At 41.8% G+C, this 21,917-nt stretch overlaps 1 protein-coding gene across 2 annotated transcripts in view; it reads right to left on the bottom strand.

Moving 5' to 3' along the window:
- The window catches only part of LOC132821941 (autophagy-related protein 16-1-like), a 50,231-nt gene that overhangs the window by 26,050 nt on the left and 2,264 nt on the right, over positions 1-21,917 (bottom strand). Inside the window, exons 2-8 of one of the 2 annotated variants that reach the window (XM_060834937.1) lie at positions 11,237-11,330; positions 8,703-8,805; positions 8,352-8,425; positions 7,542-7,793; positions 5,387-5,452; positions 5,033-5,119; positions 1,805-1,855 (exon numbers count right to left, since the gene is read on the bottom strand). In XM_060834937.1, the coding sequence (XP_060690920.1) occupies positions 1,805-1,855; positions 5,033-5,119; positions 5,387-5,452; positions 7,542-7,793; positions 8,352-8,425; positions 8,703-8,805; positions 11,237-11,330 (727 nt within the window). The remainder of the gene's footprint in view (positions 1-1,804; positions 1,856-5,032; positions 5,120-5,386; positions 5,453-7,541; positions 7,794-8,351; positions 8,426-8,702; positions 8,806-11,236; positions 11,331-21,917) is intronic. The other variant, XM_060834938.1, reaches the window with a different exon arrangement.

Genomic DNA, 21,917 nt, shown 5'->3' with positions numbered 1-21,917 from the left:
GCTGATACAGAAGATATACAGAAAATATCAGATGGGATCACATGGAATCCACAGTGAGCTGGTAAACTACAGAACGGGCTTCATCCTGGAAGAGTGCCACAATGGAAGGGTATTCTTCCAACTGGAGATCTGGGAGTAGTAGTGGGACCCCTGTTGTTTGTAAATTCTATAAATGATTTGGAAGAGAATATGGGTGGTCTGAATTATAAGTTTATGGATGACACAAAGGTTGGGGAGCTGTAGATATTGAGGAAAATTACCAGAGGATACAGCAGGATATAAATATGCAGGAAAAGGCAGATAGAATTTAATCTGAACAAATGCAGGATAATACATTTTGGAAGATCTAATGCAGAAATGACACATATAGTAAATCACAGAACCTTTAGACACATTGACATACAGGGATTAAGCAGACAGGTCCAAAGTTCCCTGAAAGTGGCCACATAAGTGGATAAGATGGACAAGAGGACATATAGAATACTTGCCTTCATCGATCAGGGCACACAGTATTAAAAATTGGCAAATCATGTTACAGCTGTATAGAACTTTAGTAAAGCCACATTTGGAATACTGCAAACAGTCCTTGTCACCAGACTACTATAAAGATGCAAAGGCTTTGGAGAAAGTACAAAGAACATTTACCAGGATGTTGCCTAGTTTGAAGGGTATTAGGTATGAGGACAGACTGGAAAAACCTCAGTTTGTTTTCACATGGATATCAGAGGCTGAGGGGCAACCTGATAGAAGTTTATAAAATTACAAGAGGTATGGATAGAATGGAAAATTAGAATCTTTTTCCCAGGGTAAGAATATCAATTACTATGGACATAGTAGTAAGGAGATAGGAGGAAATTTAAAGCAGATGCAAGAGACAAGTTTTTTTATCCAGAGGGTGCTAAGTGCCTGGAATGTGCTGGGGGTGGTAGAAGTGGATACAATCGCAATGCTTAAAAGGCATTTTGACAGATACATGATCAGGTAGGGAATGGAGAGATACAGACTGCGTACAGGCAAAAAGGGTTTTAGTTGAGAATGGTGCCCATGAGTCAATGAAGGCTCAGTTCACCAAAGGGTCTGTTCCTTTGCTGCATTGTTCCTCGACTCCTGCAGGAGGCTGAACTTAATATAGTTGAGGCCAAGATCCTCCTTGTTTACTGAAATCATCTGCTGTCACTCATTGCAGAGGGTCACAAATGAAACTAGGCTGCTTGTAGTTAGGTAATGGAGAGCAAATGGTGTCTTGAACGCTGCACTTTATAAGGCAGAGAAGAAAAAAATTACCGAGGCAGAGCAGGGGCAAATGCCAGTTTCGAGTGAGCTCTTGGGACTCATGTCTGGGATGTTGCCTTTGGTAGATTCACAAGACAGAACACTGATTTGAAAGAGCAGACAGAAGTAGCGTTTGAAGAAGTTTTTTTTGTATAAAACAGAGGCTACTACAAAATATGTAGTGGCTGTCGAATATGTTTTACTGATATAATTGCTAACTTAATTTCTACAAGGCATCTCCAATTCTCAGTGCGGTGTGTTTTCAGCTCTACGGATTAACCTGGGGCTTACTGCAGCGCAGAGATGAAAAGCAGAAACACAGTGTTATGAGCAAAAGGCTAACCACTGAGCATCATCCTTAGGAACAATTCCGTGTAAAAGGAGGGTAATACCAAAATAAAATGGGTAGAGGCGTGTGCTTTTGTAAGAGAATGACAGCTAAATTACCGTCTGATTAAAAATTGGTTTTGATCACATTAGATCTTGATCAAACATTGAAAAAGAAAACATGAGGAGAATGTTCCTAACCTACCCAAAGATATTACTGATAGAATCCAAGAGACCAGCTGTCTGCGAAGTCCTTCTGCAAAGAACAGAAAGAAATGTGAGCAGTGCAGTTGAATTAATGCCCACTCACCTTCCTGGCTGAGATCATACACCTTCACCTCCCTACCCACATTCCCCAAAGGCCATCAGGCACAAATGAGCTCTCTCAGCACACACAGACACACACACGCAAATGCACACATGCACACAAAGATCCTAAACGTTCTTGGTTTTCCTTCCCTACCTTCCATATCTACTCTTCCTGGCTGAGCCACGTTTCCCACACACTCCAAGAAACTCAACCAAGTGGCGTTCTTTCACATGTAGGACTGTTTGTAAGCATCATCCAATGAATATTTCTTAAGCATTTTAGGGGTAGAGTCAAGGTTGATCCCACATACATTCATTACTGATACAAGAGCATGTCTATCATAAGCAGTAGAAACGGATGATAGTTATCCTCTGGATGGTACTGTGGGTCAGACAATGTCCTTTTACACTCTAGGACAGGGTGGAACAGTTTAGTTTCTATTTGTCATCTGAATCTTGGGTCAAGGTGTCAGCCAATTGCTTCCAAATACCCATTTTGAGGCAGTAAAAATACATTTCACATAGGGTATGTGCAATCAACACTGCACTTTAGGTGGGCTAGAATTGGTCGAGGCATGTTATCTTCAGAAGAGAACTAGGTGGTGAATGCTGATGGGAGGGAACACCAAAGACCTGTTACCAGGGTGGGGAGGAATGTGAAGAGCACTTTTTCACAACATGTTATTATTAAACAAGAAAATCCACCAATGCTGGATGAACGTCAGGGACCTCTGCACCAGAAGACCTTCCCAGCAAACTCAAGATGTGCAGGTTAGGTGAACTGGCCATGCTAAATTGCCCATAGTATTAGGTGGATTAGTCAGGGGCAAATGTAGGGGAATGGGTCTGGGTGGGTTGCTTTTCGGAGGGTCGGTGTGGACTTGTTGGGCCGAAGGGCCTGTATCCACAATGTAGGGAATCTAATCTAATCTTAAAAATATACTCTCAAAATGTTAACACAAGGGCACTGCCCTCACTATGTCTCAGTGACCCTTAATTCATACTTTGAGACGTGTCCCTGGGCTAAATTTAAAGCAGAACTGTACCATTTTATACCTGGGTCTGGGCCATGTATGTGATGGGCCACTATAGCAGACTGCAATGTTGGCAAAGAGCTTTGATGTCTATGGTACTGAAAATTCAGGTACACACGATTGATCAATATTTGATTCTAGCAAACACTTTCCAGGCATGGCAAATGTAACAATGAGCCATTCATCTGCAGAGGACATCATGGTAGAGCTTGACCTTAACCTCGGTTGATCCAGGTAAGGATTCTGGGGAGGCAAAGGGATATGGGCACTGGAGCATTCCCTCGTTTCCCAATCTTGCAGAGCGAGGAGAACAGAAGAATTCCAAATGTGACTGCAATTAACAGCAGCTCCCTTCAGCACAGACCAGGATGGTCTGGCCAGACAAAGATAGAAATTGCTGGAGAAACTCAGCTGGTCTGGTCACCAACTGTGGACAGAAAGTAGAGTCAATGTTTCAGGTCCTGCTTTCTCTCCACAGAGACAGCCAGATCTGAGTTTCTCCTGCAATTTCTGGTCTTTGTTTCAGATTTCCAGCATCTGCAGTTCTTTGTTTTGGATTGACCAGATACACCCTTAAAACGGATACCTCTGATTGGAATGAAATGAGTTCATTTACCCAATGTGTCTTGGTACAGCTCAGAAAACATAGGAATATTGGAAACTGCAAAAATGTAGAGTAGATCCACGAAATTTGAGATGCTTTCAGACTAACTTGTCCCCCTCAGTAAACAGATTTTCAATAAGTAAAACCATCATTGCTGCTGAACAATTTCAATGCACAATTTCTGTCTAAACTGAAAGCACTAGAAACTTCAGTTCTCAGAAGAAGTCTGATTCACTGGGTATCGTGTGGTTGAAAAGGGAGCAGTAATTGTACTTCTCAAGATTATTTAGAGATTTAACAACAAAATAATTACTATTAAATCTTATTATATTAACTATTATACTAGTTGCAATGAATCAGTAGACAGAGCTTATCCATGCCAATGGGAGACTTTTGTTGAATTTTTATTTTATATTCTTGAAAGTTCTCCTTCCACCATTTAAGCAAGGACACCTGTAAAAACTCCCAATGTCATCAAAAACGTTACTAATATTTTTTAAAAAGAAATGAACTGATCCTAAAGTATAAGGAAAATTTTGTATCCTGTTCCCTGGAATCATGATAAACAGCCATTAGTTCAGCTGCAGATTGAGCCTTTCCAATCATTCTGAACAGCATTTCACCTGGAGAATGGTTAGGTGAATTGGCCATGCTAAATTGCCCATAGTGTTAGGTGAAGGGGTAAATGTAGGGGAATGGGTCTGGGTGGGTTGCTCTTCAGAGGGTTGGTGTGGACTTGTTGGGCTGAAGGGCCTGTTTCCACACTGTAAGTAATCTAATCTAATAGTGACATCTGATAACATGTTGTTACATCACACACCTTCAACATAAAAAGCTATATTTCCTGACACTCCTAACAGAAAGTTCTATGCATACACACTTTGCAGAACACAATGTTAGTTTAAAAACTATATATAGTTGGCACCTAAATAACCACAATAAATATGAGCAAATGGCATAGTGTGATGTCACAGGCATGAACATCAGGGACACCATGCAAGTATGATTTCTACGTTTACTCAGCACACTGCTGGAGTGTCAGCAGACATTCTTCAATATGAGCATGAATTAATTTAAGAGTGTGCTGCTTCAATCAATTTTTTCTCCCCAAAACATTTTTTGCTGGCCCTGCTCTGGTGACCAATCCAAATGTATGAGTCCAGTCAGAATGAGCGCAGTGCTGCCTGAAACAATTGCACCATCACCTGTGAATCATGCAGATACTCTTTCAGAAGTGGGTCACCAGTTCGAGATCAGGAACTCCAATTAATATTCTCATGCTGATATCTGGACGCGCATCAGTTGACTTAAAGATAATGTGTGAATCTGATACCCTCCATGTGTTAGCTTGAGTCAAAGCTAGACTGATTAGCACATTCAATCCAAAGCAATCAAAGTTAAAGAAAATAATCTGTTGCAAATTTAAACCAAATTATTTTACTGTATGATAATTATCACAATTATTTCTCAGAGAAAATACTCCCACCTAGAGGTCCTGTGTGTTGCTCGCACCGGTGACGTTTCTCCAGAAGCATCAGGTCCTTCTTCACCCAGCACCTCTATATCATCATCTCTAGGAGAGGCAGAGAACAGAAAGAAAGCATACAATATTCACTCCACTCTGCTGCAGACATGTACAACTGACCCTGCAGAGCAGCAGAAGTGCACTTCACTCCAAAGTTGGCTGCACAGTTCTGTACAAACACAGATCCAGAGGGACACAGCTGCTTTGGGCCTGTTTGGCACACTTCTGGATTAGTGCATAACTTAGGAGAAACACACTGCATGAGACGGAGTGCTCATGCATTAAAAACGACTTACTGCAATAGAAGGAACTCACGGATCAATATTCAATGGCTCTTTAGCAGCCTCTGCAAGATCCTTTTTCAGCTTTGCCTGCCGTCTCCTGAGAAGTGAAAAAGGCCCAGATGAAAACAAAGTTTGTCACTTGTTTTCTTCATGTCTATCTGAGCCAAACGCACAGTTGTCAACTTTAAAGTAGCATCCACTTTCAACAAAACTTCAAGGCAAGGTTAATAGCCTGGCCAGTGGGTCAAAATTTAACAAAGTGCTTGACAACTAAACAGAAAAGATACATTACTCAATTTGACCTAAGTTCTCAATAAGAAAGCCAAACCAAGTACTTAGTTGACACTAAAGCAAATCAAGGCTTCACCTGATAACCCTTATATTAGAATCCCATGCCACATCTGCCCCATTGATTTTAGCTCTAAAGAAGCTCCTTGTAAATAACATAGGATGTGGATGAAATAGGTCATACAACTGGCCCCACCATAACCAAGCCAGTTCAAATATTCTTTTGAGCAGCAGGGAAGAGAAACGTCAAACTGATTTCTCCTGGCAATCTCAGATATAGCACAGAACTCAGTTCAAATAATTACTTGCAAAGGTTAGCACAGAACCAATTCTCAATAACTGCAAACTGTCAGCCTTCCCCCTGCATTGCAAGGTAGGTCCTTCAGAGGTTGTTCATACATTAATATTCCATAATTCAAACATCTGTTATCCAAAATGGGTTTTCTATTTTTGTATGTCCTTTATCAGTCTTTTTCTCCCCATTCTTAACACGCTGGGTCCCTTATCTCAAAAGCAGCAGAATTGAGAGAATAATGAAAGGCAATACTACAGTCCCTTGGTACACTGGTACACAGTACTTAACATCAACACACAAACTCAAAAACTTGATGCTCACATACAAAACAAAACATTAATCTACACAGCAAAACTAACTGATTAAATATGCAGAATTCCTATATGGTATTCCATGACATGGGAATGTGACGCTGCTTCAATTTACAGATAACAAGATATTTGTTGTTTCCTAGCAGCGTGGAAGCCTGATATAAACCAATTCCAAAAGTCCCAGTTAATTTTATATTAGTCAAGATAATCTAGCACCATTCTGAACTTTTTGGGCTTAAAAGAAATGAAGTAAAAGCTGTAACACAAAGGGACTTGTGCTCAAAAGACAGAAAGCTAGAACACATGCAGCAGAGAATCAGGAGGGCTAAAGGAATTTTGGCCCTTATCTCAAAAAGGGGTTGGAGTATAAGAGTAGTGAAGTCTTAATCCAACTGAACAAGGTGCTGGTGAGAGCATATCTGGAGTACTTATTTAAGGGAATTCAGTGATGGTCCACCAGGATGATCCCTGGTATGGAGAGATTCAATGATGAGCAATAGTTGAACAGGTTAGGACTTTACCTTATTCAGAAAAATGAGAAGTGATCTAATCCAAACATATAGGAAGTTTGAGTGGTTTGGCAAGGTAAACGCTGAAAGAATGCTCCCCTTCATGGGAGTTTCTCAGACCAGAGGGCGTATTCTCAGATTAAGGGGCACCAATTTTAGACTAATATAAGGAGGAATTTCTTCTCTCGGGGGACTGAACTCCTTGCTGTGGGGACAGAATCAATGAGAATATTTAAGGCTCAGATCGATAAGATTCTTAATCAGTAATGGAATCAAGGGTTATAGGGAAAGAGCAGGAGAAATGGATGAACAGTGTTCGATCAGCAATAATCATATTGTTTGGCTGAACAGGTTTAAGGAGCTGAATAACTTACTCCTGCTTCAACTTCTCATACCCTTATTATATGCACTCTACCATAATACAGAAGTACATCACACTAAACCAAGTGATGAGACGTATGGGCGAACTCAGTGCACTGGCCCCAGAAAAACAGTGTCATGGAAGTTATCAGAAAAACATATACTGATATTCCAGAGAGATGCCAGTCATTCAACCTCATCTGGCCAACAGGTGACTAGTTCACACTATAAAACTGGCCCTTAAACATGCTGAATTTGTCCGTACTTGGGTGAATCAAGCCATACTACAATAGTGTAAGTACTGCCAATAAGCAGAGAACAAATCAATTAAAAATGCCAGCCTGTGTTACCTATTAGCAGTGGCTCATACTAATGAGATGACATTTACCATCAACACAAAATCTTTAACAGACAAAGTCATACCAAGTATCCTTCTCATTTTCGGCATTCAACCGATTAGCCTCCTGTGCTTTCTCGGCCATCCACCGTGAGATTAGTTCCCGGTTTTCATCAGAGGTTTTCCGCAGCTTCTCTTCAAGAGCGGTGAAGGTGATCTGGAGGGCATCATATTCGTCCTTCAGAGTCTGGTTGGCTTGCTCCAGCTCCTGGAGCTTGTTTCTCAGCTCCTGGCAATCATCACTCAGTTGTTGTATTTGCTTCTCATAGTCCATCATCCTTAAACAAAATACATACAGGCTGGGCAGAGATAAAGCTCTCAAGGTGACAATGCAAAGGTTTTAAAGAAGACAGTAGGCACACAGGCAAGTTTTTGATCATAAGAGCCACCCCACCTTCTTTAATTAATTCAATAGTCTCTGTCAACCCCAAAACCCACCTCCAGTAAATCCAAAAAGCTCATTGTGCTACACTAGGATATGTCAAAGCTGACAGATCCGAGGACTAGATGCTCTTTTGCACCTCCTTCAACATTTTAATAGTTAATTCTGTCAGTGGCCAAATCTCTCTCTGCCAAGTTATCAATTCTTAGATGTGACTAGTCTTAACATCCAAACCAGAAGAGGACAACTGAGTCAGTCAGTTTTCAGGCTCCTGACCTCTAACTTTACAGCAGGCCTCATTGGGTAATGCTCAGATGCTGTTAGAGGCTTATGTGTCTCACGTGCAATGCTTATACGGCACCCTGGTACTTACAATCCAAAATACGAAAGAAAAGCTTCAGAATCTGATCAAGGTCAAGGGAGTATCTCCAAATGTTTGCTGGTTGCCACTTACTTTGCTTCATTTGCATGAATCTCTTTGTCTTTCTGCTGCAACTGGCTATTGAGTTCAATCACATTTTGGGCAAGCTGAAGGAGGAACATATGCACAAAAATAATGAAAAAAATTAATACATACTTAAGTACAGTTTAAGCCTCCTGCTACCACAGACTATTTTAACCAAAAACCATTCAAACAGGGAAGTGTCTCCCATTACCAGCTATTTGGAGCTTTACAAGGTCTTTAAGACATCATGATACAAATCGTTTAGAGGAGCTGCAGCAGGCTTGAACTCAGGCTTAGGTAACCCATGACAATAAGCAAAACAGGCAAATAGCTTTCTGTTCCACACATACACACACACACCTCACCACGCTTCTTGTGGAGTTCCGTAAGTTCCTCCTGGTGACGAATTCGCATCTGGGCGATTTCGTGCGCCATCTCATTCCGTGCCCCATCAGAGCCTGGACTGGAGCACCAAGACAGCAATAAGAAAACACAAACTTTAGTGTGGATTTTTAAAAAAGCATAATTCTCGCTGTAGCGAACTTTTTTCCAATTGACCTAAATGTCCCACTTTTATTCAGGCATCAGTTCCATCTGTGCTGTTTGCCCTTTTCCCAAAGACACTCCAGTAAAGTGACTTTTATTCAGCTAAGTGTAAAAACACTAAGTGCTAACAAGGTCTCTGACCAAGGAAACTCTGGTAGCGAGGAATCTCAGTCTAATCTGATCTGTCCTTGCCACCATTCAAAGATGCATTAACCATTCAGCAATAAGGATCAGGAAATATCTTCTCCTTCTCCTCCAATCAAGACCAGGGAATGACAACGATGTGTGGTGCCCCATGTTGGGTCAAAAGTGCTCAACATAACACTCCCCAATCTCTCAATCTAGCTGGGTCACAGAGAATAGACATCCATGGCATAATATAAGCTTTCTGCATCTGCAGTCCTCACTTTCTCCCATAATATAAGCTTTGCCAATCAAGCAGCACACTTCAAAACTTACTAAATTACACTGAAATAATTAACAACACAGATCAATGTCTATGACCAAATGAAAAGTAGTCACAAGATTCAAAGTTATTTTCTATCAGAGCATTTTGACCTTCCCACGATCTATTTATTCTCACTTAGCAAAAGTCGTACAGCAAAACCCATGACGATACACAGCCGTACTAAAGAAGGAGCAATTAGACACCATCAAATGTGGGGAGTAAAGCTTGTGATGGATAGGGAAGATGGTAGATAGAACAACAGCTAAGAATAAGTTTCAAAATGATTAAGTCTATTTTCAGCACAATCCCAACAACTGATAATTGTGTGTCAATATTTAGGTCAATAAACTTCAAAGCACCTCATAGGAGTGTTTCAGACACTGAGCTAAGGGAGCAGATATTAGGATGAATGAGTAAAACTCTGGTCAAAGAGGAAGATTTTGAGAAGGATCTCAAAAAAAGGAGAGAAAAGCAGAACAATTGCAAATAGTGGAGCAAAATAATTACACAAGCGGCCAAGGTTAGATGAGAAGAAAATTATCTCAAGGTTGTTGGACTGGAAAAGGTTACAGTGATAAGACAAACAAGGTCAGCAGGTTTTAAAAATCAAAGTGCTGATGGATCGAAAGCCAACGAACAAACAGGTAATGTTTGAATAAGACTTGATTCTGGATACAAACAGGCAAAGTTTTACGTGGGTTTAAATTGGTGGAAATTTGTTTTTGTTATGAGAGAATGAGACACTAATATTGACATAGACTCCTGCTCTTATTGAAAACATTATCACAGAATCTTTCACATCCATTTGGGAGAGGACAAAGTCCGAATGTAAGATCTCATCTAAAAGACAGCATTGTGTAAGACACCCACAATATTCTGACCCTCAGATGACCAACTTCCGACTAAGAGAATTCTCCACAACCACCTGATGAAGGAGCAGTGCTCCAAAGCTAGTGCTTCCAAATAAACTTGTTGGACTAAAACCTGGTGTTTTTTTTTAGATTAGATTAGACTTACAGTGTGGAAACAGGCCCTTCGGCCCAACAAGTCCACACCGACCCGCCGAAGCGCAACCCACCCATACCCCTTACCTAACACTACGGGCAATTTAGCTTGGCCAATTCACCTAACCCGCACATCTTTGTGACTGTGGGAGGAAACCCACGCAGACACGGGGAGAACGTGCAAACTCCACACAGTCAGTCGCCTGAGTCGGGAATTGAACCCGGATCTACAGGCGCTGTGAGGCAGCAGTGCTAACCACTGTGCCATTTTTAACTTTCCAAAATTTGCCACAGGAACTAGATGCACTTTCCTCTATGCAATATACAGTGCACCCTGCCCACGGACTACAATCATTCTGCCTGTTAGTTGGCTACATCCCTGGGACTCCTGTTCTAACCCCGTGTGCACCTTCCTTAGGGAGTGCAGAGTTTCAAGATGTCCTTCAGAAGGTCAGTAAATGCTGGCATTGTCAGTAACGCTGTCATGCCCCAAAGAAATGAAAAAAAAATCAAGAACAACAGTCCATAATTTCAACAGCATATCTGTTGGGATGGCTATAGGGCCCAGCATCTCAATCCACAATTTTTCAGCAGTTTATTTTCTGGCATTGTTCCCCACTGCTCTTTAGTAGCAGTATCCCCACTTTGATTCATCACACCTTGAGTAACTACAGGGAAAAAGCAGAAGACAGAGACTAGCTGGACAGTTCTTTCAAACAGCTGAAACAGACATGATGGGCCAAGCTTCTGTTCTCTGAGCATATTATTTCCCCGCAAAGGGAGTTGGAGGATGGTGATAAGAAATATTATATGCTACTACAATCTTTTGGGGGTTTCAAGCAGTTAATCTGAGGGACAGTAAACAGAAAGCATGAGCACTTACACGTGCTACGTACCTAATGTCTTGGCGGTTGTGAAGGTCATATTTCTCCCCCTGAAACCTCTCAGCCAGCACGGTCTGCAGGTCTGACTTCTCCAGAAGTTTATTGTCTGTGAGGACCAAACATTGAAAGAAGTGAAAACCCATGCACACAAACCAAAAATCCAAATCAGCACATGCTGGAAACTCTAAAATAAAAAAAACAAACAATAGCAAGAGAGAGTCAATGAATCAGGTCGATGATGAGGTGTCATTCAAAAACGTGAATGCTATTGAGTTTTGGTTGAGCCTTACTAAAATAAGATAGGCTCACCGAGATACTAAAGAATTTTCCATCTAAAGCAGTCTCAGTGATCCCACCATAAAATGAATTTTTATTGCCCACATGCAGTTCAGATGGTTAGTTTTAGAGACTGCAAACAGAAATCTTTTCAATACTTCTACATGTGTGGGAATGGCTGATTGAAACACTGAATGGAGTGGACATTAATTACTAATGGCACACACTGAGCAAACGACTGCACATAGCGAGAATATCATTTTTGAATTGATGCAAATTTTAGCTCATCTCAATTTATAGAGTCAGAGATGTACAGCATGGAAACAGACCCTTCGGTCCAACCTGTCGAATGCCTTACTGAAGTCCATACAGATCACATCTACTGCTCTGCCCTCATCAATCTTCTTTGTTAATTCTTCAAAAAACTCAATCAAGTTTGTGAGACATGATTTCCCACGCACAAAGCCATGCTGACTATCCCTAATCAGTCCTTGCCTTTCCAAATACATGTACATCCTGTCCCTCAGGATTCCCTCCAACAATATGCCCACCACCGAGGTCAGGCTCACTGGTCTATAGTTCCCTGGCTTGGCTTTACCATCTTTCTTAAACAGTGACACTATGTTAGCCAATCTCCAGCCTTCCAACACCTTACCTGTGACAATCGATGATACAAATATCTCAGTAAGAGGCCCAGCAATCACTTCTCTAGCTTCCCACAGAGTTCACGGGTACACCTGATCAGGTCCTGGGGATTTATCCCCCATTATAGTTTCAAGACATCCAGCACTTCCTCCTCCGTAATCTGGACATTTTGCAAAATGTCACCATTTATTTCCCTACAGTCTATATCTTCGATACCCTTTTCCACAGTAAATACTGATGCAAAATATTCATTTTGTATCTCCCACATTTTCTGTGGTTCCACATAAAGGCCGCCTTGCTGATGTTTGGGGGGCCCTATTCTCTCCCTAGTTACCCTTTTGTCCTTAATATATTTGTAAAAACCCTTTGGATTCTCCTTAATTCTATTTGCCAAAGTTATCTCATGTCCCCTTTTTGCCCTCCTGACTTCCCTCTTAAGTATACTCCTACTTCCTTTATACTCTTCTAAGGATTCACTCAATCTATCCTGTCTATATCGGACATATGCTTCCTTCTTTTTCTTAACCAAACCCTCAATTTCTTTAGTCATCCAGCATTCCCTATACCTACCAGCCTTCCCTTTCACTCTGACAGGAATATACTTTCTCTGGATTCTTGTTATTTCATTTCTGAAGGCTTCCCATTTTCCAGCCGTCCCTTTACCTGTGAACATCTGCCTCCAATCAGCTGTCAAAAGTTCTTGCCTAATACTGTCAAAATTGACCTTTCTCCAATTTAGAACTTCAACTTTTAGATCCGGTCTATCCTTTTTCATCACGATTTAGAAACAAATAGAATTATGGTCGCTGGCCCCAAAGTGCTCCCCCACTGACACCTCAGTCTCCTGCCCTGCCTTATTTCCCAAGAGTAGGTCAAGTTTTGCACCTTCTCTAGTAGGTACATCCACATACTGAATCAGAACATTGTCTTGTACGGACTTAACAAATTCCTCTCCATCTAATCCTTTAACATTATGGCAGTCCCAGTCGATGTTTGGAAAGTTAAAATCCCCTACCATAACTACTCTATTATTCTTACAGATAGCTGAGATCTCCCTACAGGTTTATTTCTCAATTTCCCTCTGACTATTAGGGGGTCTACAATACAATCCCAATAAGTTGATCATCCCTTTCTTATTTCTCAGTTCCACCTAAATAACTTCCTTGGATGCATTTCCGGGAATATTCTCCCTTAGCACAGCTGTATTGCTATCCTTTATCAAAAATGCCACTCCCCTCCTTTCTTGCCTCCCTTTCTATCCTTCCTGTAGCATGTGTATCCTGGAACATTAAGCTGCCAGTCCTGCCCATCCCTGAGCCATGTTTCTGTAATTGCTATGATATCCCAGTCCCATGTTCCTAACCATGCCCTGAGTTCACCTGCCTTCCCTATCAGGCCCCTTGCATTGAAATAAATGCAGTTTAATTTATCAGTCCTACCTTGTCCCTGCCTGTCCTGACTGTTTGACTCACTTCTGTTCTCAACTGTACCAGTCTCAGATTGATCTCTTTCCTCAATATCTCTCTGGGTCCCACGCCCCACCTTACGAGTTTAAATCCTTCCATGCAGTTCTAGCAAATCTCCCTGCCAGTATATCAGTCCCCTTCCAATCCCGGTGCAATCCGTCCTTCTTGTACAGGCCACTTCTACCCCAAAAGAGATTCCAATGATCTAAAAATGTGAATCCTTCTCCCATACACCAGCTCCTAAGCCATGCATTCATCTGCTCTATCCTCCTATACCTGCCCTCACGAGCTTGTAACACTGGGAGTTATCCAGATATTACTACCCTTGAGGACCTCATTTTTAAATTTCTGCCTAACTCTCCGTCATCTCCCTTCAGAATCTCAATCTTTTCCCTTCCTATATCGCTGATTCCAATGTGGACAATGACCTCTTGTTGGCCCCTCTCCCCCGAGAGAACATTCTGCACCCTCTGAGACATTCTTGATCCTGGCACCAGGGAAACAACACACCATTCTGCTTTTTCTCTGCTGGCCACAGAAATGTCTGTCTATACCTCGGACTACAGAATCCCCTAAAACAATTGATCTCTTGGAAGCCGACATACCCCTCATTGCATTAGACCAGTCTCAATACCAGAAACTTGGCTGTTCGTGCTACGTTCCCCAAAGAATCCATCACCCCCTACATTTTCCAAAACAGCATACCTGGTTGAAATGGGTATATCCACAAAAGACTCCTGCCCTAGGTGCCTACCTCTCCTTACCCTTCCTGGGATTAACCCATCTTTGTGACTGTATCTGAGACATTCCTGCCCCCCCCCCCCCTCCTCCCCCCTCCCCCCCCCAATAACTGCCATCCATCACATACAGTTGCTGTTGCAAATTCCTCATTGCTTCTATCTGTTTCTCCAACCGATCCACTCGATCTGATAAGATTCACATCCAACAACATTTATGGCAGACATAATCCGCAGTAACCCTTAAACTCTCTTTAAACTCCCACATCTGACAAGAAATACATATCACTGCAAAGGCCATTTTTGCTCCTTGACAATCTACAGACCCAGAAAATAACACCGTCTTATTCCTCTACAAAACACTGCACCAGGTTAAATTAATAGCTATGACTTATATTTTAACTTTAATCAAGAGACTTATCGCCAAAAATATATAATCAAGAAAGAACCCACTGTACTCACTAATGCAGCCTTTCTCTTGGACTGACTTAAAACAATTAACTTATCTGATTCTGTGCTGTGAACTTCGCCCAAACCGGTTAGATTAGATTAGGTTCCTCCAAGATCAGTTGTGAAATTCACTGTTTGTTAATTTTCCCAAATGCACTCCCATGTCCAGTGACACAAATAAAAGCAAAATACTGTGGAGGCAGTAAAAAGCTAGAAAAACTCTGCAGCATCTGAGAGAGAAACAGGGTTATCTTTTTGAGTTCAAAGTTTCTTCTTTAGAACCAAGAGGAACTAGAGACATTTTATGTTTTTGGCAAAGGGAAGGAGGAACAAGGAGAAAAGATGGCGAGGGTGCCCAGAGGAAAAGACAAAGGGAGGGCTAATGGTGGTTAAAAAAGGGGGGTATATAAATGAGGTCTGAGTGGGGGAAAACAGGACAGCTTTGCTGTTGGCAAAGCAACAAGACATGGGAAGAGGGCAATCAAAATGCACAGACTAATGGTGTGGAAAGTGAGCAAAAGATGACCTTATCATTGTTCTGGATGGAGGAGAAGGGGTGAGGACAGAAGCACAGGAAATAGCCATGGAGGAGAATGGCTGAAGACTGTATGACAGCACGTGCAAGAGAAAGTGAGAGAGATAGATTGCGTGGATATGTCCCTTCAATTTCCACAATGCTAATCTCCACATTCAAAGGACCATCCATCATCATAATCCCATGCTTCTCTCCCCTCCAATGTCAGTATTCCACAAGGACTGTTCCCTTCGCAACATAGTGATCCACTCCGAACACTTCCTCACTTCCCCATTGTACCTTCACATGTAATCAGAGAAGGTGCAACATTTTTCTCTTTTACCTCTTCCCTCCTCACTGTCCAAGGTTCCAAACATACCTTCCAAATGAGGCAGCTACTTACTTGTACTATGAGTCAGAGTACGGAAACAGAATCTTCAATCCAACTAGTCCACGCTGACCATAGCCTGAAACTAAACTAGCCCCACCTGCCTGCTCCTGACCCATACCCCTCCAAAACTTGCCCATCCATGTACTTATCCAAATGTCTTTTAAATGTTTAATTTGTGCCCATCCACCACTTTGTCAGGAAGTTCATTCCACACTCGAACCACCCTCGGTGTAAAACAAATTAGCCCATTGTGTCTTTTTAAAATCTCTTTCCTCTCACCTTAAAAATGTGCCCCCTAGTCTTGAAATCCCCCATCCTAGGGAAAAGATATCCTACCATTAACTCTATCGATACCCTCATTATTTTATAAACTTCTATAAGGTCGCCTCACAACCTTGGACTCTCCAGTGAAAAATGTCTCAGAAGAAGCCTCACCAATGTCCTGTCGAACCTCAACATGATTTTCCAACTCCTATACTCAAATAACTCAGCAATGAAGGCAAGCATGCCTAAGGCTTTTTAGCCATCCCGTCTTTCTGTGACACAAACTTCAAAGAATTATGTGCCTGCACCCCAGGTCCTTCTGGTCTACAATACTAGCCAAGGCACTACCATTAATTGTATAAGCCTTACCCTTGCTTGTTGTATCAACATGCAACACCTCACATATGTCCAGATTAAACTTCATCTGTCATTTTTAAGCCCATTGACCCATTTGATTAAGATCCCATTGTAAACTTAGAAAACCTTCTTTACTGTCTACTATGCCACCAATTTTGGTGTCAACCACAAACTTACTAACCATACCTTCTATGTTGTCATCCAAATCATTTATATAAATGACAAACAAGAGAGGACCCAGAACCAATCCTGTGGAACACCTCTGGTGACAGGCCTCAAGTCTGAAATGCAAACCACCAACACTGTGTCTCCTGCCATTATGCAAGCATATATCCAATCGGCAAGCTCGCCTTGAATCCCATGTGACCAAACATTACTAATTAGTTTATCATGTGGAACCTTGTGAAAGGCTTTTCGAAAGTCTCACATAAACAACATCTACTATGTTGCCATCAATCTTTTTGGCAACTTCCTCAAAACAATATCAAGTTTATGAAATGCAGTTTTCCTCACTCAAAACCATGCTGACTACCCCTAATTAATTTTTGCCTCTCTAAAATCCTATCTTTTATAATCACCTCCAAGAATTTACCCACATACAAGGCGAAAGGGACGACTGCAGATTCTGGAGATCAGAGTAGAGAGTGTGGCGCTGGAAAAGCACAGATCAGGCAGCATCCGAGGAGCAGGAGAGTCGACATTTCGGGCAAAAACCCTTCAACCCACAAACGAGGTCAGACTCCTTCAAGCTATTTTACTATATTCCCTGCTCAGAATGCAGTCTCCTTTACAATGGCAAGATCAATCTCAGACTGGGTGACCAGTTTGTAGAACACCACCAGTGATAATAAGAAAGACACTGACTTATCAGCTGTTTGTCACTTCAATAACCAACATGTTCCATTCCAGGCCTGCTACAGTGTTCCAATAAAACTCAACACAGGCTGGAGAATAAGCATCGCATTTACCACACAGACATTTTACTGCACTCAACGTCAACTATTTGACAGCAAGAATGCTCCTGTGTTCTCAGCCTCCCCCTCCTCCCCACCCCCATCTTGCCAGTGCCTTATTGCTTTGTTCTCACCAGCATGGACCTTTTTTCTTCTACTTTAACCTTCCATTCACATACCCTTTTACATTTCAATTTTACGTTACATCTCAATCTCTCCTTTACAAACATGAGCATTCCCTTCGTCTGTTGCTATGGACACCCTCACAAATGTATTCCAACTGCTTCTCCTCCTCCTCTTTTGCTAATGGCATTAAAAAAACCCATCATTTTCCAGTCCCTTTCAGGTCAGAATAACAGTCATTGGACTTGAAACATCAACTCCTGTTTCATACTCCATAGATGCTACAAGACTTTCTGAGTTGCTCCAGCATTACCATTTTTATTTCAAAATAAGTAGGGTGGGTGAAAGGCGTCTTTTTTCCTGGATGGCACTTGTGTGCATTTCCCATGGGAATCGACTGAGAGTCATAGAGATATACAGCACAGAAACAGAACCTTCGGTCCAACTCATACATACCAACCAGATATCCCAACCCATCTAGTCCCACCTGCCAGCACCCAGCCCATATCTCTCCAAACCCTTCCTATTCATATACCCATCTAGATGTCTTTTAAATGTTGCAATTGTACTCTCCTCACTACTTCCCCAGGCAGCCCATTCAACATACGTACCACACTCGGCATGAAAATGTTGCCCCTAAGTTCTCTTATGTCTTTCCCCTCTTACCCTAAACCTACACCCTCTGGTTCTGGACTCCCCCAGCCCAGGGAAAATACCTCGTCTATTTACCCTATCCACACCCCTTATGATTTTATAAACCCTGAAAGGTCACCCCTTAGCCTCTGACACTCCGGGAAAACAGGCCCAGCCTATTCAACCTCTCCCTATAGCTACATCCGCATACTGAATTAGAAACTTTTCTTGGACACACTTAAATTCTTCTCCACCTAAACCCTTAACAATATGCCAGTCCCAGTCTATGTTTGGAAGGTTAAAATCCCCTACCATAACCACCCTATTAATCTTACAGATAACTGAGATCTCCTTACAAATTTATTTCTCAATTCCCCACTGACTATTGGGGGGTCTATAATACAATCCCAATAAGGTGGTCATCCCTTTCTTATTTCTCAGTTCAACCCAAATAACTTCTCTGGATGTATTTCCAGGATTATCCACCCTCAGTACAGCTGTAATGCTATCCCTTATCAAAAACACCACTCCCCTCCTCTCTTGCCTCCCTTTCTGTCCTTCCTGTAACATTTGTGTCCTGAAACATTAAGCTGCCAGTCCTGTCCATCCCTGTGCCATGTTTCTGTAATTGCTATGTTACCCCAGTCCCATGTTCCTAACCATGCCTTGAGTTCATCTGCCTTCCCTGTTAGGACCCTTGCATTGAAACAAATGCAGTTTAATTTACCAGTCCAACCTTGTTCTCTGTTTTGTCCCTGACTGTTTGGCTTGCTTCTTTTCTCAGTACCAGTCTCATATCGAAATCCTTCCTCACTATCTCCCTGGGTCCCACCCCTCCACCTGACTAGTTTAAATCCTTCCGAACAGCTCTAGCAATTCTCCCTGCCCATATATTAGTCCCCTTCCAATTCAGATGCAATTCTTGTACAGGTTACTTCTACCCCAGAAGATATTCCAATGATCCAAAAATGTGAATCCTTCTCCTATACACCAGCTCCTCAGCCATGCATTCCTATTCTATCCTCACTATCTCGTAGCACTGGGAGTAATGCAGATATTACTACTCTCAAGGACCTCCTTTTTAAATTCCCGCTTAACACTATATTCTCCCTTCAGAATCTCAGCCTTTTCCTTTCCTATGTTGTTGGTTCCGATGTGTACAATGACTTCTTGCTGGGCCCTCTCCCTCTTGAGAACATTCTGCACCTTCTCTGAGACATCCTTGATCCTGGCACCAGGGAAGCAACACGCCATTTTGATTTTTCGCTGCTGGCCACAGAAATGTTTGTCTGTGCCTCAGACTAGAGAGTCCCCGAACACAATTGATCCATTAGAACCTAACAAACCCCTCATTGTATTCGAGCCAGTCTCAATACCAGAAACATGCCTGTTCGTGCTCCATTCCTCTGAGAATCCATCACCCCCTACACTTTCCAAAACAGCATACTTGTTTGAAATGAGGATAGCCACAGAAGACTCCTGCACTACCTGCCCACCTCTCTTACCTTTCGTCGAGTTAACCTATGTGACTGTATCTGCGACTTTTCTCCCTTCCTCTAGCTGCCATCCATCACACCCCCTTACTCTTGTAAATTCCTCATTGCCTCTAACTGTTGCTCCATTAGATCTGATAGGAATCTCAACCAACGGCATTTATTTCAAATATAATCCTTAGTAACATGCAAACTCTCCCTAAACTCCCACATCGACAAGATGAGCATATCACTCTACTGAGGACCATTTTTGCTTCTTTCAGTCTACAGACCCCAGAATATAACCCCATCTTATTCCTCTACGAAACATTGCTCCAGGCTAACTTAATACTTATGGCTTATATTTTTAAGTTTAGTCAAGAGACATATCTCAATAAACATAATTAAGAAAGAACCCACTCCTTTCACTACTGCAGACTTACAGCAAGGCCTCAAGGTCATGCTGAAAACTATTTACTTATCAGTCTGTGCTGTGACCTCTCCCAAACAGGTTCTTCCAAGATTACTTGAGAATTTCACTGTTTTTTTAATTTCCCAAGATGTACTCCGATGTCCAGCGATACATGAGTTAAACAACAAAGGCAGTAACTGCGCAGGTTCGCTGCTGTGTCAGTTAGCAGTGTGGATTTCTTTCTTACTCTCTCTGTCTCTCACTCTCTCTTTCGCCCTCCTGCACTGACCTCACCATGTGCTACCTTTGTCTGTTCCTCTCCCTTTTAGAAGTGCAATTGTTTTCACATTTTTTTTTCTCTAGAAGTTCCAAAACAATGCAACAGCATATAAAACAGTAATTGCTGCTCCTGGGTTTTGAGGAAATCAATCCCAACACTTAAAATACATCAAAAGAAAAGGAGCAGCCTGTTACAGCCAGAAATTTCTCCCGTCCTCCATCTTGTTTTCTCAATTCAACAGACCTACTTAACATTCAATTAAACATTTGCACATTATAGTGAACACACCACAGTGTTTTTAAGGATAGACGAAGTACGAAGGAGCAAGCGGTCATCTAGAATCACTGGAGGTCCAAAAAAACAGTCAGAGAGGCCATTTAGCCCCTTGACCCTGTCATTCTAAGTCATGGCTGATCGTTTACTTCAACGCCATATCCCTTGATTTCTTTTTAGATTAAATTCCCTACATTGTGGAAACAGGCCCTTTGGCCCAACAAGTCCACACCGACCCTCCGGAGAGTAACCCACCCAGACTCATTTCCCTCTGGCTAATGTACCGAACACTATGGGCAAATTAGCATGGCCAATTCACCTGACCCGCACATCTTTGGACTGAGAGAGGAAACCCACACAGATACGGGGAGAATATGCAAACTCCATACAGACGGTCACCCGAGACTGGAAGTGAACCTGGGTCCTTGGCACTATGAGGCAGCAGTGCTAACCAATGAGCCACCCTTCTCCCCATGTCATGACCATATTCAGATCTCAGTCTTAAAATGACTTTTGATTTTATTGATCCTATCAGTTTCCAGATTGTGCAACACAAAGTTTGCTGTGTAATATTGTCCACCTTCAAAACTCTGTAAAACCATTGTTATATCTCTCAACAGTGCATAAAATTCCATAGAATTCATGACACTATATGAATAAAACCTTCCTTATCTCAGTCCTAAATAGCTTGCTATTTATTCTGAAACGGTGCCCCATGGTTGTAGATCCCAAAACCAGGGGAAACATCCATCTTCAACCATACCCATCTCGTGAGCAATACCTGCTATGTTCAAACATAGATCAAACTCTCACAAAGTCAGAAATGTTCAAAAATTCACACTTACACATCAGCATTTTGTGTAGTAGAATATCATAAGGTACATCACCTTTAGAGGGTAAGACAAAGTCCCTGTCTGGGGTAAGGAGATATATGAACATGCAGAGCCGGTCAGGCAGCATCTGAGGAGCAGGAGAGTCAACATTCCGAGCATAAGCTCTTCATCAGAAATGCTTATGCTCGAAGCATAGACTCTCCCACTCCTCAGATGTTGCCTGACCGGCTGTGCTTTACCTGCACTGCACCTTTTGACTCTGATCGCCAGCATCTGCTATCCTCACTTTCACATAGACATATATAAAATAAAGTTAGCTTTATAAAGATTTTGAAGACAAAGAATATGACACAGCAAAAATTTGTTTTGCACAGTCTGCGTATGGATAGGGTCAATATATCAAAAGTACTGGTTAATGGAAGGAAAACCATTCAATGCTACTTTAATGAACAAAGCAGAGAGAGTTTTATTGGTTCTAGTAGGAATTAAATGCAAGGCTGCTACAGTTACAGTGCAAAAGCAATGACATATGGCTGCTGTCTCAGAAAACCACTAACAATTTTAGTTTTTACTAACAGTACAAACCTAAGTCATTGCTCCAAATCATATTATGG

The sequence above is a fragment of the Hemiscyllium ocellatum genome, chromosome 13, assembly GCF_020745735.1.
Source record: "Hemiscyllium ocellatum isolate sHemOce1 chromosome 13, sHemOce1.pat.X.cur, whole genome shotgun sequence".
In the NCBI taxonomy this organism is placed as follows: Eukaryota; Metazoa; Chordata; class Chondrichthyes; order Orectolobiformes; family Hemiscylliidae; genus Hemiscyllium; species Hemiscyllium ocellatum.
This window is presented reverse-complemented; position numbering and strand designations above follow the sequence as displayed.